Raw genomic sequence first — 15,213 nt, forward strand, 5'->3', positions numbered from 1 at the left:
GAAAAATCTGAAGCTGCATCTTAGTGTATTTTGTAGTGTCCACCAAATACAGCCATAGAGAACACTGGTTTTTGTGCATACGCTCCTTCGGTCTCATCCATATCTAATGTCAGATACACTCCATTTGGCATTCACAGTTGAATGCTAAAAATGTGCTATCAATTTTAATATTAAAGTTAAAACCATATGAAGAAAGGAAAAGGATTTGAAAATGTACATGCCCTAGACCATAACTGGGAATCTCTGAAGCAAGGGTTTAAATGCTCACACTGGTAATCTAAATGTTTCCAGCAAAGCCTGTATGTCATCTAATCAATTGCAGGAGGTTACACAACATAGCATAAGCACTTTAATACCAAACAAACCAAAATGTTTTTCTGGCATGTCAAACAGACACATGCCAATCACAAGCCCACCTGAGTTTGGCTTCTTTGAGACTAAAGAGAAGGCTGACATAGAACTTAAAAGAAACGGGCTTTAAATAGTTGCAGTAGTGATTTGATCCTGAAGTCTCCATACTCTGGCATTCTGTTGAAATGAGACCAGGATGTGATCAGGAAGCAAAAGAAAATGAAAAACAGCTGGATGACTAGAAGCTTTAGGCAGGAAAGATTGCAAGAATGGGGTTTCAAAAATGTGAACTGACCTACCAAAGGGAATATATGCATTCAAGGACTAAGGATTTTAATATATCCTTAGAAAGAAAAATCCACCACCCTACTCATTAGGTAAAGCATGTTTATTAAAACAGATCTTTCAACTTTATTTTAAAATTCTCCCTAGTGATTATTTGAGGCCCTGTCTACACATGCTTTACACCCACGTCTAAAAAAAGGAGAGAGAAGCCTGGCAGTTGTCCTTCTGTTTGCCTAATTATCATCTCACACACAAAACTCCTGGAAGGGGGTCTTGGATACAAAATCTCTGCTAGTACCCTCCTTCCCCTTCATCCCTGTACATAGCAAGGTTCCTTTAAGCTGCACAGCCCCGCAGTGGGTTAATCAGCCCTGCCCAGCCAGGGGCTCAGGGCTTTGCACACAGAGCTTCCTGGCTGGGGGAGAGGCACTTCTCCATCAGTGACAGCAGCAGCCCCTGCCAAGGACAGAGCAGCGAGTCTCTGCAAGAAAAAGAAGCAGGGCCCATCCCCACACATGGCAGAACCCAGAGCCATTATGTCACCACACAAGCCATTCATCCCTACACTACTGCATCATAGTGGCTACACTCCACCATTCCCTACAGGAGAAATAGCTTCCATGGGCCTTTCCCTTCCCCCAGCTACTCCGCATCAGACTTGCCCAGTCTTAACACCCTCCCCAGCACAGACTCTGCACCAGCTGAGTGCCCTTAGAGGGATCTGGAGCTGGGAGGGATGGGGAGTAAAGTTACTACATTACGTTAAATCAGTGTAAGTCCATCTACATCAGGGGGTTGTGCCAATGCAATTACACTGATTTCAAGCTGAGTCTGTGAATTAATTAGGTACAAGTTATCCAGTACAGGCAAGATCTTAGAACGTTACGTTACGCACAACAGATGAAATTCCTCCCTTAGCAAGGAGGAATTCCTCCCTTAACAACCCTACTGTTAAGCCCATCTAACTTCTCTTTCCCCTCCAATAGGTCGAGCCACATAGAACAGAAATTCACAAGCTTTCCAGACTCCTGTACTCCTTTCAGGAGTTGGAGATGTCTTGCATATCCTCAATTTTCATCTCACTTAAAAACTTCTTGTTTACAAAATGAGACCTACAAATTTAAATTGGTGCCAGTAGCTCCAATGTGCTGGAGGTGCTCACTGTTCTGCCCTCAGCTCTGCTTCAAGCCCCATACTCCCAAGACCCCTGCCTCTTCCCCTCCCTCAAGCCTACTGATCCTCCCACTCCTTCCCTCAAAGCCTCTTACATGCTGTGAAACAGCTGATCATGGTGGGCGGGAGGCACAAAGAGGAAGGGGGAGGTGCTGCCAGCAGGCGAGAAGAGCTGGGGACGGAAAGGGGAGCTGTTGAGGGGCTGCTGACATATTATGGTAGCTCTTTGGCAATGTACATAGATCAATGCTGGCTCCTTCTCAGGCTCAGATTGGTCTCCCCTGACTTAGAGGATTGCTATTAGTTTTCCACTAGCCGGGGTAGGCAATAATTTTTGACAGGGAGCCATTCCCAAGATTTTGGAAAATGGTCAAGGGCTGTACTCTTCTATGGTATTAATGGAGGAGATGCAGGGTCTGTGGGTGCAGAAGGGAACTTGAGGTAAAGGACTTGGGTGAAGGAGGGAGAATGGAGCCTGGGAGGGTGTTTGGGTGAAGGAGGTGGTTGTAACCCAGGGCAGGAAACTGGGGTGCAGGGTTCTGGGATGTGACCTAGGATAGGAGGGGACTGTGATCTCAGACAGGAGACGGGGTGCCAGATCTGGGAGGGGATATGGGTGCATGTGGAGTAGTGGGGCAAGAGCGTGGGGCAGAGGGTTGGGGAAGGGAAGGGCTGAGATGCCAGAGACAGGTTCTCACTAGGAGACTTACCAGCCTCCTTGTCTGCCGAGCTAAAGACTTGCAGACTTAAAATGTTTCTGCCTGCTCAGCCATGTGCTTGAGTGAGTAAGCAGGAGGGTTATGATTTGTGGCTGTCTGTTATTCAAACAGGCAGCTCCCACTGGCCAGTGTCTATCCAAAAACCGGCCAATGGGATTGTGCTGGGGGCGGGAGCAGCATCTGAATCTTCCCCTCTCCCCTCAGGACTCAAAGAGAAAGTGCCTCACTGCCAAGTTTCTGAGCAGTGTGTGGGACTGCAGGGCAAGCAGGGGAGCCTGCCTGGGGCTCCCCACAACTCTGTGGGCTGGATCTGGTGGCTTGGCGGGCTGTATTTTGCCTAGGCCTGCACTAGGCTATTGGTTACTTGGGAGGCAGGGAGGAAGGGTAGTGTTCTCTCTCTCTCTGACCAGAAATTCTATCCAAGACCTAAGAAATCATCTCAATGAAAGCTTTGCTGAAGCTAACATGCTCCTGGGAAAAACTTTGTTTCAAACAAATTGGGATCTTCCATCAACAAACATTTTGTCAAAAGATTCCCAACCAGCTCTAACAGAGAGCAAATGGATTTCTTGGTACTTAGGCCCACTCAAGCAAAATGCATTCTAATAAAGCCATGTGCAATGTTATACATCTAGGAACAAAGGAGTAGGAGGCAATTTTACCTCTGTAAATCAGGCATACATTTTTAATAAGTGGGAATAACTAGCTCAGGGCCAAGGGAAGTGATGGATTCTCCATGTCTCAATGTCTTCAAATTAAGACTGGATGCCTTTCTGGAAGATACGCGTTAGCCTAACACAAAAGTTATAATTTAATCAAACAAGTTACTGTGCTCAATAAAGGTGTTCTTGGGTGAAAGTTAGTGGCCTATGATATACAGGAGGTCTGAGAAGACGAGCTATCGGTCGCCTCATGGATTCAACATAATTGAAGGGCAAAAGTTGCAGGGAAGTTCCAGTCTACAACATCAGGCAGTTGTAGAATCTAGGGACCTTGCTACAGAAAGTATGTCCAGTTTGCTGTGGTGCATGCAAGGCCTTGTGCTCTTTTTCTCCTTAAAGTGGACACAATCCCAGGGCTGAGGCATACTGGCAGAACTAAGTGGAGAAGCTGGTGTTGCTATTCCTCCTGTCCACTATGGTCAATTCATCACCTCTTTCACCAGCAACAAATTCACTTAAAAAATAAATACATTACAAGAAAAAGGGTTATAATTTAAAGGAAACTACGCTTACCTGGTGAAGTCTGTTTAATTACACGTACTATCTGCTCATTTCTAGGATCCAGATAGCCCATCTTACTAATGTACTCCAAAGCTGCTTCAATGCTTCTGCTGCCTGTCTGCTTCAGAGCTCGTACAGCCATCTCCTAAATATAATTAAAAGGGGAGTAAGAGGCAAAGCATACAGAGACACACAAATCAAGAATGATCTCTTAGCCTAGAGATCATCAGGGCTTTTTATATTTAAAGTAACATACCCAATCAGCGCTGATTACAACCAAATGGATTTGTATGCTTTCAAAATATTTGTATAACTTCAGTAACTTTTTTTAAACTATTCAAATTCTGGCAAGGTATTTGATACTCCATTACCAAAATGGGCTGCGCTGTTCTGTGATGTGCCAAATGATAGCTACAAATCTGGTAACTACAGTTCTTTAATATTTCTCATTTGCTCGAGTTCTACATTAGAGTAAATTTTAAAAAAATAATTTAAATGTTACTGCTGTTCAAAACAAACTCAAACAACATAGACAAGGAAAATGAGACTCATACTTTATCTTAGAAAACGTAAGTAAAACTTGTAATATAAAATGGCACTGTTTCAATGGCAAACCCTGCTAAAAGCCAGAAGGTTCATTTAGGATAAACATTGTGTCCATCCACCGTACCTTGTCTTGTGGAGAGTGGGGGTTACAACAACTTGGGTCTCTTTAGATGAGTAATACGGCTTCCCTACAAGCACTGCTATATATTTGCTGTAACCTAGAAAGCTAGTGTTTGAAGCAAGCAACTGGGAATTGGTGTTTAACGTTATTTGTACTTTTTCAGATTCAGGATTCTAATCTCAACTGTGCACCTAACTTCTTGTGCTGCTGTAGCACTTTAAGGAAGAAGTACAGGCAGTCCCCAGGTTACATGGATCCGACTTACATCGGATCCCTACTTACAAACGGGGTGAGGCAACCCCGCACTAGCTGCTTCCCCCCAGCAGACCAGGGAGACACAAAGCTAGCGCCCCCCCCCCCCCCAGCAGACCAGGGAGATGTGGAGCGGCTTTTCTCAGCAGACACCTCAGCTTGAGAATAAAGGACTGAGGGAAGTGAGGTGTGGGAGAATAAAACTGAGCTCTGGAGAAATGTTTGGCTAGAGTTTCCCCTACAATATGTACCAGTTCCGACTTACATACAAATTCAACTTAAGAACAAGCCTACAGTCCCTATCTTGTACGTAACCGGGGAATGCCTGTACTAAGCCGACAGGAGAGAGTTCTCTTGTTGGAACCGTTAATCCACCTCCTCAGGAAGCAGTAGCTACTGTTCTCTCCCCACTCACTACTTCTGAAAGACAGGAGAAAAACTGACCTAATTAGTGCAGCAAGTTCCAGGGCTCTGAGACCCCGCAAAGGGGATGGGTCCCCAAGCCAACACAAGCCCAAATGTCTACACCGCTATTTTAGACCCTTCCCTACGGCAGCAGGAGCCCCACAAGCCAAGTCAGCTGACCCAGACTCTCAGACTCAGTGCCATAGATTTTCTATGGCAGTGTAGATATATCCTACGTGACTAGAGACAAAACTGTAGCCCTAAGTGTATCATGTTGATTCATGAAAGTACAGCATGCTTATGCAAATAATGCCACATCATGAGGGTCTGGCAACACAAGTAATGGAGGCTCAACTCTTTTTTGTGGAAGTGGCTGATTACAAGCTACCATAGAGTAGAGGGAAAGAGCAGAACAATTACTGGAGCTAAACTGATTTTCAGTTCCCGAGGAACTACTCCACTTTTTAAAATCAAAAAGTACCATGGAATTACCTGATCCTCAGGCAAGTATTTTTATTAACAGAAGAAGCAGAGATGAGGCAAAAAAACCAACAACCAACAAACAAAAAAAACCTGGTTGGTGCAGTAACCGATGGTAATTTCAGAGCCAAAACATTCTTTTAGACAGAGGAATCAATGCAGCTCCCACGGGGCTGACAGAAAGATTCCCATAGAGCGCAATGGGAGTTGGATCAGGGACTTTGCTACTGATCATTTTCTTTTCATTGAGCCAAATACTGTACGTTGCATTATGGTTTGCAAAACCAAGCTGATGATGTTTTAAGCTAACATTGCCACGGGCAGCCAGACTTTAATAAGAAACATAAGCTAGGGGCAGCGTGCACAAAAATCACAAGGGAACAGATCAGTCCCAGCCACACATCATTCTTTACATTGTATGTATTCTCTTTTGAGAGTTCAAATGCTCCCCATGCAGTTTCTATGCTCCTTTTCCTTAGCATTGGCCATAGCTTGGGGGGGGGGGGGGGAGGGGAAAGAAACCTGCTTTTAAAATTGTTGATACCTGTTAAAACGCTGAGAAAGGAGATCTAAATGGTCGACCACATTACTGTGACATTGAATAGTTCTAATGTAAAAAGTACAGTACGCTAGCAGCCACCCATGTCAGCATCTTATGTAAAGTGTGGACCCAATATGAGGAGATGGGGACATTGTCTTCCATGTTTGCTGCTGTACAGAGAGGAATACGTGTCTAAAGCAGCAACAGCGGATTGTATAACCAGACAATGATAATCACCTGGTCTAGTTCTCTCCCCCACTATCCATTAATGCTGAATAATTTGTATAGTGGTGTGGATAGCTACTGAACCAAGCTATAAATCCTGTAGATGAGGAAAACCACTTCAAGACAGGGCGTCCAGCAGCACCGCTGGTTCCAGACCCTAAGCTACTATCACAAGCCTTGAGACAGACAAGAAACAGCAAGACTTTGCCACAAGGAAGTCATTGCTAAGCTCTGGTGCCCAATGGGGAAAATCTGTGTTTGATAGCAAACAGATATTTGGATATGTAAGTGTATAAACTTAACTTAGTTCGTGCAATGAAGGCTTTCCCCATTTTAGCCTCCTGCCTGGCTGGAGGCCATCATCCTGGCAGAGACTAGCATTCTTCTTGTACTACAGGGTTGTCCAGCAACATTTTTTATATAAAGAGCTCCTAGTCACCAAAACTATCTTCAATGCAATGATAAATATGTTTACGATACAAGTAATACTTCTTCTGAGAACACTGCATCTGAATGAGACAATAGGTCCTCCCAAATTTGGCAAGGGTAACTAACAACAGAAATAACATTAATGAGTTGATTGTCCATTCAGAAGTAAGGATGGGTGACAGATGCAGGAAACAGATACAAAATCTCCAAGAAAAAGAGAACAATCAAGATTGCGTCAGAACAGATGACTGAGACAGGAGAATTAGCCTTTCCAGCCTATCCCACCACTGACAGAATATTTCATTCATGATTTTAAATGTGAAACAAACAAGAAATTCATGAAAGGTTTACATTACACTCTCTGTGGGAGACTGTGATCCCACACAGGAGTATCTGCTCCTTTTAAAAGCCACTGTCTTCTCTTCCTGCTTCTTCCAATTCTGCCCCCTCATTTTCCTTAGCCTAATATCAGAGTGTTAACTTCTTGAAGCATGGAATTTGTTTTTATATTTGCCTGTAAACTGCTATACACAATGAGGACAGTCAATAACAGATATAAGGTATATACAAAAATAAGCTTGGGGATCAAGAAGCTTAAAAGACCGATGAAAATAACAATCAGAAAATGACATTAACTACTTAGGAAACTTCCCAACTGATACACACAATTTTAAAATACTTTAATGCAACAGAATTTGTATTAAAGAATCTCTCCTCTTAACTGACCTTGAACAAGAATATACCATTTTGGGAGGCACTGCACCAGTCTCCCATGAAGGAAACCTGAAGTATACAAGAATTAGGCTTAGATCCAAAGACCTGAAGTTAAGCCCTCTGGAAATGCATGGCCAATCATTATTTCCAAACATGTGGACAAGGGAGATCCAATAGACACAGTGTACTTAGAAATCCAGAAAACCTTTGACATGGTCCCTCACTGAAGGCTCTTAAGTAAAGTAAGTTGTCATGGGATAAGAGGGAAGGTCCCTCATGGATTGGTAACTGGTTAAAAGACAGGAAACAAATGGTAGGAAGAAATGGTAAGTTTTCAAAGTGGAGAGAGGTAACTAGTGGGGTCCCCCAAGGGTTTGTACTAGGACAATACTATTCAACCTATTTATAAATGATCAGGAGAAAGTAGTAAACAATGAGGTGCCAAAATTTGCAGGTGATACCAAACTGCTGAAGATAGTTAAAACCAAAGTGGACTGTGAAGAGCTTCAAAAAGATTTCACCAAACTAAGTGATTGGGCAACAAAATGGCAAATGAAGTTTAATATTGATAAATGTAATGTAATGCACATTGGAAAACATAATCCCAACTACCCATACAACATTATGGGGCTAATTTAGCCATAGCTACTCAAAAGAGACTTGGAGTCACTGTGGACAGTTCTCTGAAAACATCCACTCAGTGTGCAGCAGCAGTCAAAAAAGCAAACAATGTTAGAAATCATTAAAACGGGAAGAGAGAATAAGCCAGACAACATCTTATTGCCTCTCTATAAAACCATGGTACGCCCACATTTTGAATACTGTGTACAGATGTGGTCACCTCATCTCAAAAAAGATATCTTGGCATTGGAAAAGGTTCAGAAAATGGCAACAAAAATTATTAGGGGGTTTGGAACTGCTCCCATATGAAGACAGATTGAAAAGAATGAGAGTTTACAGCTTAGAAAAGAGGAGGGGGGGGGGGAATATGATAGAGGTATATAGAATCATGACTGGTGTGGAAAAAGTGAATAAGGAAAAGTTATTTATTTATTCTCACAATTTAAGAACTAGGGGTCACAAAATGAAATTAATAGGCAGCAGGTTTAAAACAAACAAAATGAATTTTTTCTTTACTCTGTGCACAGTCAAGAAAGAACTAGATAAAATCATGGAGGTTAGGTCCATTAATACTTATTAACCAGGATGGGTAGGAATGGTGTCCCTAGCCCCTGTCAGAGGCTGGGAATGGGAGACAGGAAAGGGATTACTTGATGATTCCCTGTTCTGTTCCCTCCCTCTGGCATCTGGCATTGGCCACTGTCAGCAGCAGGATATTGGGCTAGATGGACCCTTTGGTCTGACGCAGTATAGCCATTTTTATAAAAAAATGATCAACACTAGGCCAGTTAGATTTTTTTTTTAATACAACTTCTTTTCTCCTTATGAAATGTTCTCTAATAAGGTTGTAATCCACACATTATGGATTTTCTTCTCAACCCACAGCAAACCTGCTTTACATGCAGTTCAGCAATAAGCTAGTTACATACAAAGTGAGCTCTTAGCTGTATTTCGCCAGAGGCATGTACTTTGGGAGGACAGAGCTTCTCTGGCCCTGGAGGTAGGGAAAAGCAAGGTATTGAGGGTGCTAGAGAAGGGAAGTCAGGGAGGGAAGAGCAGGCTTCTGTTGGGGTGGGGGAAACAGCAAGCTCCATGTGTTTGTACTTAATCCATCTCCTGAGAGAGAGAGAGAGAGAGAGAGAGGTTTTAGGGGTGCAGGCTGCTTCAGGGATATGGCAGGAAGAGAGGATTCCCCCCCAGCTCTCTCTCACCTAAGCTGGAGGAGAGAGGGGTGCTTCTCTTCACTGCAGCAGCTCTGGCGGGGTGGGGCAAAGGGATGAGTTCCTCTCCCCGGTTGCAGCACCTCTCTCCAGCCATGGTAGTTCCAGCAGACTTGGGCTGAGCCAGGTAAAGGGCTCCTCTCCTTGGCAGCTCCAGAGGGGCTGGGTGATCCAAAATAGCCTGTTGCATGACCACACAGCTTAGGGGGAACCTAGCTAGTCACAACTGTGAACTCCGCTGCCCAGGAATCATGGAGACAGGAAGGCCTCCCCTCTCTTTTAAAGACCCAAACATTTTTGAAAGGCCTTTTCCTGATTGCCCACTGAGCAGTCTTCTGTTGCTGTGTGCAAGAGCCCAGCTGATCATGCTGGGAGTGCTCCGGTCTGGAGTAGACAGGAGATCCAGGATCTCCTGGGCCTGAGGGGACAAGGGGATGTGCAAGCACAGAGACAGACCAGCTATAGAAATATGGACATCTACAAGCAGCTTGCTTGGGGGATGCAGGAGAAGGGTACAACAGGGAGGGCACTGCATCAGGCACACCAGAGGGCCAGGAAGGCCAACAGTCACTCAGCTGCTGAGCTGTAGACCTGCAGCTTTTACAAACAACTGGATCCTAAGCCACAGGCCCCTGCCATGAATAGGGTTGCCAGATGGTCGAAACAAAAATACCAAACATCCCTCCACCCCCCCCCCCCCCAAAACCACCAGGAAAAAATTCTGTTTAAGGGGGGGAAAAGGGGAGGGGGGAAGAAACCAAAGTTGTTGGAGGGGGAAAAAACAAAAACAAAAAGGACATAAGCCCCCCAAAATATTTAAATTAAAACAGCATTAAAACAGCATGTCCCCTTTAAGTGCAGGGATAGGAACAGGTGTCATGATTATGAGGGTTAGCCAGCAGCCTGGAGTTTAAGGGGTTAACTACACCTAGCCAGGTGGAGTGACCAGTAGGAATGTAGGTGGGACTTTCAAACTGGGACAAAGGAATTTGGGTTTTTTTCTTTTCTCCTTTTGTCTCTCTGGGTGTGTTCTCTGCAGCTATAGAGAGGGACAAACATGTCTCTTTCTCTCTCCAAGACACCATTCTTCATTTTCTGTAAATAGGGTAAAGTTTAGGTAGTTTCATTAGGCTTTATTGTTTTAAGGGTTGGGTATGGGATCTGATATCTGGCACTGCTTAAGAGATGTTTTGGCTTTTCTTTGTAACTAAGTTCTAGGCCCATGGAGTTTCTCCATGAGTATATTTTGTTACCTTCCCATCTAGTCATTATGCCTGCAACAGGAATATTGTTGTAATAATAAAAGTCTTCTCTTTTCTTTTTATTAACCTGGCATTGGTTACTTGTGTGTCCTGATTTTTATAATAGGAGTGAGATTTCCCAAATGATCTTTCCCTGATTTCTTTATCAATATTTGGGTGGTGGCAGCAGAAGTTTTATTCCCAAGATCTAGGTTTTTAAGATTTTGGGGGAAGTTTTATACCAAAGCCTGGTAGATAAGACTTTGGAGTACACTTGCTGGCCCCCACTTCTGCATTTATCATGCCAGAGTGGGGAAGGAGCCAGGACAACAGCGGTGAGTTTGAGCACTAAGACCCAGGAGAAGCATTGCTTCCCCTAGGTCTTTTGGCTGGGAGCCATTTTGTGCTGGTAGCCTTGGGGACCCAGGTAAGCATGGGGGCTGGGGGTGTTGAGGGCCAGGAGAGGACTCAGGGGAGGGGAGAGGCTGGGCGCTGAGTGTTTGTAGGGTTGCCAGGTGCCTGGCATTTTCGCCTCCTGGACAGGGAAAAATTCAGAAAATATCGGACATTTTAGGTGCCCGATATTCTCTGAATTTTTTTACCGGACAGGAGCCGAAAATACCGGACTGTCTGGGTGAATACCAGACAACTGGCAACCCTAACCACAAAAGAGGATAAGGAGGCAGCGGAACTGAAGGTGGAGGAGAGGGGATAGGCAACGGGCAAGGGGGCATGGGAGAAGTCTAGCTATGCCATGACTCAGGACTTGGTTGAGACTCCCCCACAGTCCAGTCAGCCCTGGCAATGGAGCACTGGTAAGCCTGATGCAGGGGAAGGATTGTCCAGGAAGCGTATTATTGTATTTCCCATTACAGAAATGTACTGATGCCGCTCCCAACTTAACAGGACGCTGCTATCAACTTATTAATTTGCTCACACTAGGAAAGACAGATACAACAAAGAGAGGTAGCACTGATATCTGCTTTTCCTTTCCCTGCAGTGGAGAACTTTCCCATGCCAGTCAGCAATAACAATGGCGGGGACCCAGGGAGTTTTGGTACGCCAGCAGCAGTTGTGTTCTCTGGGCCTTTATTATCCCCACCACCTATGGAAAATGTTGCCAGTGCCCAGTACTCGTAGTTTCATGCAACCCAGGAGCTCCACTCAGGATCTGGCCCAATGTGCTGGGGACTGTGCTCACACAGGAAGTGTCCTGTTCCATACAAGACAAAATCCTATATGAACAATGTGGAGTTCTGTGGCACTTTAAAGACTAAGGGTATGTCTACACTACCCTCCTAGTTCGAACTAGGAGGGTAATGTAGGCATACCGCACTTGCAAATGAAGCCCGGGATTTGAATTTCCCGGGCTTCATTTGCATAAGCGGGGAGCCGTCATTTTTAAAACCCCGCTGGTTCGAACCCCGTGCAGCGCGGCTACATGGGGTTCGTTCCACGAGGTGTACCGGTAGTTCAGAATAGGAATCCTAATCCGAACTACCTAGTTCGAGCCCCGTGTAGCCGCGCTGCACGGGGTTCGAACCAGCGGGGTTTTAAAAATGGCGGCTCCCAGCTTATGCAAATGAAGCCTGGGAAATTCAAATCCCGGGCTTCATTTGCAAGTGCGGTATGCCTACATTACCCTCCTAGTTCGAACTAGGAGGGTAGTGTAGACATACCCTAACAGATTTAATTGGGCAAGAGCTTTCATGGGTAAAACCCACTTCATCAGATAAACTTTTGTGGGTAAAACTTACTTCATCAAATGTATGCCAAATTAAATCTTTTAGTCTTTAAAGTGCCACAGGACTCCTCATTGTTTTTGCAGATACAAAACTAACATGGCTACTCCTCCAAGACTAATCTTATATGAGGCTTTAAAAAGGAGCTGTTATGGTTAAAACTTAATTTATTCACTAGAGAGTTATTTAAGCTATTTAGTCTGTCCCAGAGGGCTGGGAGTTGGCAGCCTCATGTGGGAGAGAGGGAGGAGGGGGCACAGAAGCAGCAGCGGGGGGAGGGGGAGAGGTTCTGGCTCCCTGCCTGGGAGTTGGCAGGCTCGCAGGGGGTGGCAGAGTATGTGTGAGGTGAAGGGGGGGGAGCTGCTGCTCCCAGCCCACATGAGTCCACCGACTCCCAGCCCAAATGGACTGAGAGCCAGCAGCCCTCTCCACCATTTCCACCCCCCACTCCAATTGGCAGCATGCCTGGGCTGGGAGTCAGCAGCCCCTGTTTGCTGCATGGTGGCCACTCTAACCCAGTGGTTCCCAACATTTTTTAAACCAGGGACCGGCAAACCCATTCACAAACGCTTGGCGGACCAGCAATATTTCATTTGCATATTCATTACCAGTTAAATAGTGAAACATCCCTATTGCTGACTCTTAGTGCTTGGATTTAATTTGTTCTTAGTAGCCTGGAGACAGTGTCTCCCATCCACAATGGATTGCCTTTCCCAGCCCCCCCACTCCCCAAATCACTAGGAGCACCCTCATTTGCTCCTTTGTGTCAATGGCAACACTTTGGTTATTTTCCTTTCTGTAGCCGACAGTATGGCCCTGCTATTACATTAAAGTTGGATAAGAAGCATAAATTGACAAAAATATGACAGTTCTAGAACCTTTTTAAATTAGAACTCCTTAAAAGCAGAAATAGTGCAGTCAATTAACTAACTAACCGATAAGCAAAAACATATAGATTAATGCTATAGATTACATACTTTACCCTTCTCCCCTCCCTTGCCAGTAAATTTTTTAGCAGGCATGCCAGCAACCCAGCTCAGTCTTGGCTTGCAATGGGTCTGGGACCTATCCCTGCTGTGGCTCTGCATTTAAAGTGTGTTAGGAGCTGGGCAGGTAGGCAGCCCGGCTCAGTTCCAGGTCACGCTGTGTCATGGAGCTCAGACTCCCCCTAGACAGGGGCTGCTGCCACCCCGTGCTATTGCCTCTTTATCTGATGCAGCAGCATGGGGCGACAGGCAGCTGATTGTGAAGGGAGCTGGTTTTTAAACTGGCTCCCCTCATGGACCAACTCCCACCTGCCACCTGGGATGGCAGGGAGCTCCTCATAAGTGAGGCCAGAGGGCATTGGCTGCTGGCCCTGCCCCCGGGGACTACAGAATAGTCGACTAACCGATAAGAATTCATGAGGTTACTCAACTAGTCAATTAACCAATATTTAAATATTAAAATATCCCTAGATGGAACAAGAATCTTCCAACTTCTGCTGTGGCTGCTGGGCTTGAAACATTTTTGCCCAGGCTGGCATGAGTTACAGATGGAAAGCAATGGGAGGGTCTGGAAACTCATTTTAAAGAGGAGGCACAAATGCCCATTTTGATTCAATGTGAAAAAGCAAGGAAACATATCATTACTTTTAAACCAAGATAGGAATATTTGAAACTTGTTTAAGCAATGTAAGTGGTTGCTGCTAATTACAGCTACTCAATCAGAACGGTTTCCTTGTCCCAGGGAGAAAAAAAAAAGAAATTCTGACATCTAGCCAAACAGTTATACAGGACAGAAGATTTTCCCCCTCTGGTTTAATGAAACTCGCAAATGTGTTCTTTGGGCATTACTGGTGTCAGTATTAAAAGCCCAATTTAAGAAACAAAGATAAACACAGCAGCATTCAACAAATAACAAATATAAAATTCAAGGAAGAAAGCGATTTACTAAACATTCATGACTTTACAAATTCTGCTAAGTGAAAAATTTTCACTAGAACGGTGATTTCCTATGCTGGCCACTAGCCACATGTAGCTATTTGGCCAGAGTGTGGCTAGTTGACTAGGTGGCTACTACTTCAGAACTGGTTGGATGCCACAGCACTAGAATAAACCCCCATCCCTCCTAAAGTATACATAATGTGTGTGTCTGCACTGAAGTAAGATGCCCATGCCAGCTGACTCAGGCTCAAAAGGCTCAGGTTAAGGGGCTGTTTAACTGCTCCAGATTGGTGAAGGAGACTGTGCTGTAGGACTCTGAGGTGGGACAGCTTGAGGCATGAAGGTATGCATAGCGGACACACTACACAATCCATTGTCTACAGCCAAGCACTAAGGTATAGCCGCATTTGCTCCAACCCCTCAGACAGAGACAAACACCTACAAGATCTTCACCAAGCATTCTTGAAACTACGATACCCGCCCGAGGAAGTGAGGAAACAGATTAACAGAGCCAGACATGTACCCAGAAGCCTCCTACAACAAGAAAGGACCAACAAAGAAACCAACAGAACACCACTAGCAATCAGCTCAAACTTCTCTAACGCATCATCAGTGATCGACAACTCATCCTGGACAACTCGTCACAGGCCTTGGGAGGGAGGCCAGTCAACCTGAAGCAAATTCTCACCAGCAACTATACACCGCACCACAATAACTAACTCAGGAACCAATCCATGCAACAAACCTTGGTGTCAACTCTGCCCACATATCTACCCCAACGATACCAACACCTAACCAGATCAGCCACACCATCATGGGTTCATTCACCTGCACATCTACCAATGTAATATACGCTATCATGTGCCAGCAATGCCCCTCTGCTATATACATTGGCCAAACTGGACAGTCCCTGCGTAAAAGAATAAACGGACACAAATCAGATATAAGGAGTGGTAATATACAAAAACCTGTAGGAGAACACTTCAATCACTGTGGACAT

The 15,213-nt window shown here is 44.8% G+C and overlaps 1 protein-coding gene across 4 annotated transcripts in view; it reads right to left on the reverse strand.

Moving 5' to 3' along the window:
- LATS2 (large tumor suppressor kinase 2) overlaps window positions 1-15,213 on the reverse strand; it is a 66,992-nt gene that overhangs the window by 11,476 nt on the left and 40,303 nt on the right. For all 4 annotated transcript variants that reach the window (XM_089775594.1, XM_089775591.1, XM_089775592.1 and 1 more), the window contains one exon: window positions 3,764-3,896. In XM_089775594.1, the coding sequence (XP_089631720.1) occupies window positions 3,764-3,896 (133 nt within the window). The remainder of the gene's footprint in view (window positions 1-3,763; window positions 3,897-15,213) is intronic.

Source organism: Pelodiscus sinensis, chromosome 1 (assembly GCF_052426305.1).
Source record: "Pelodiscus sinensis isolate ZL-2025 chromosome 1, ASM5242630v1, whole genome shotgun sequence".
Taxonomy (NCBI): domain Eukaryota; kingdom Metazoa; phylum Chordata; order Testudines; family Trionychidae; genus Pelodiscus; species Pelodiscus sinensis.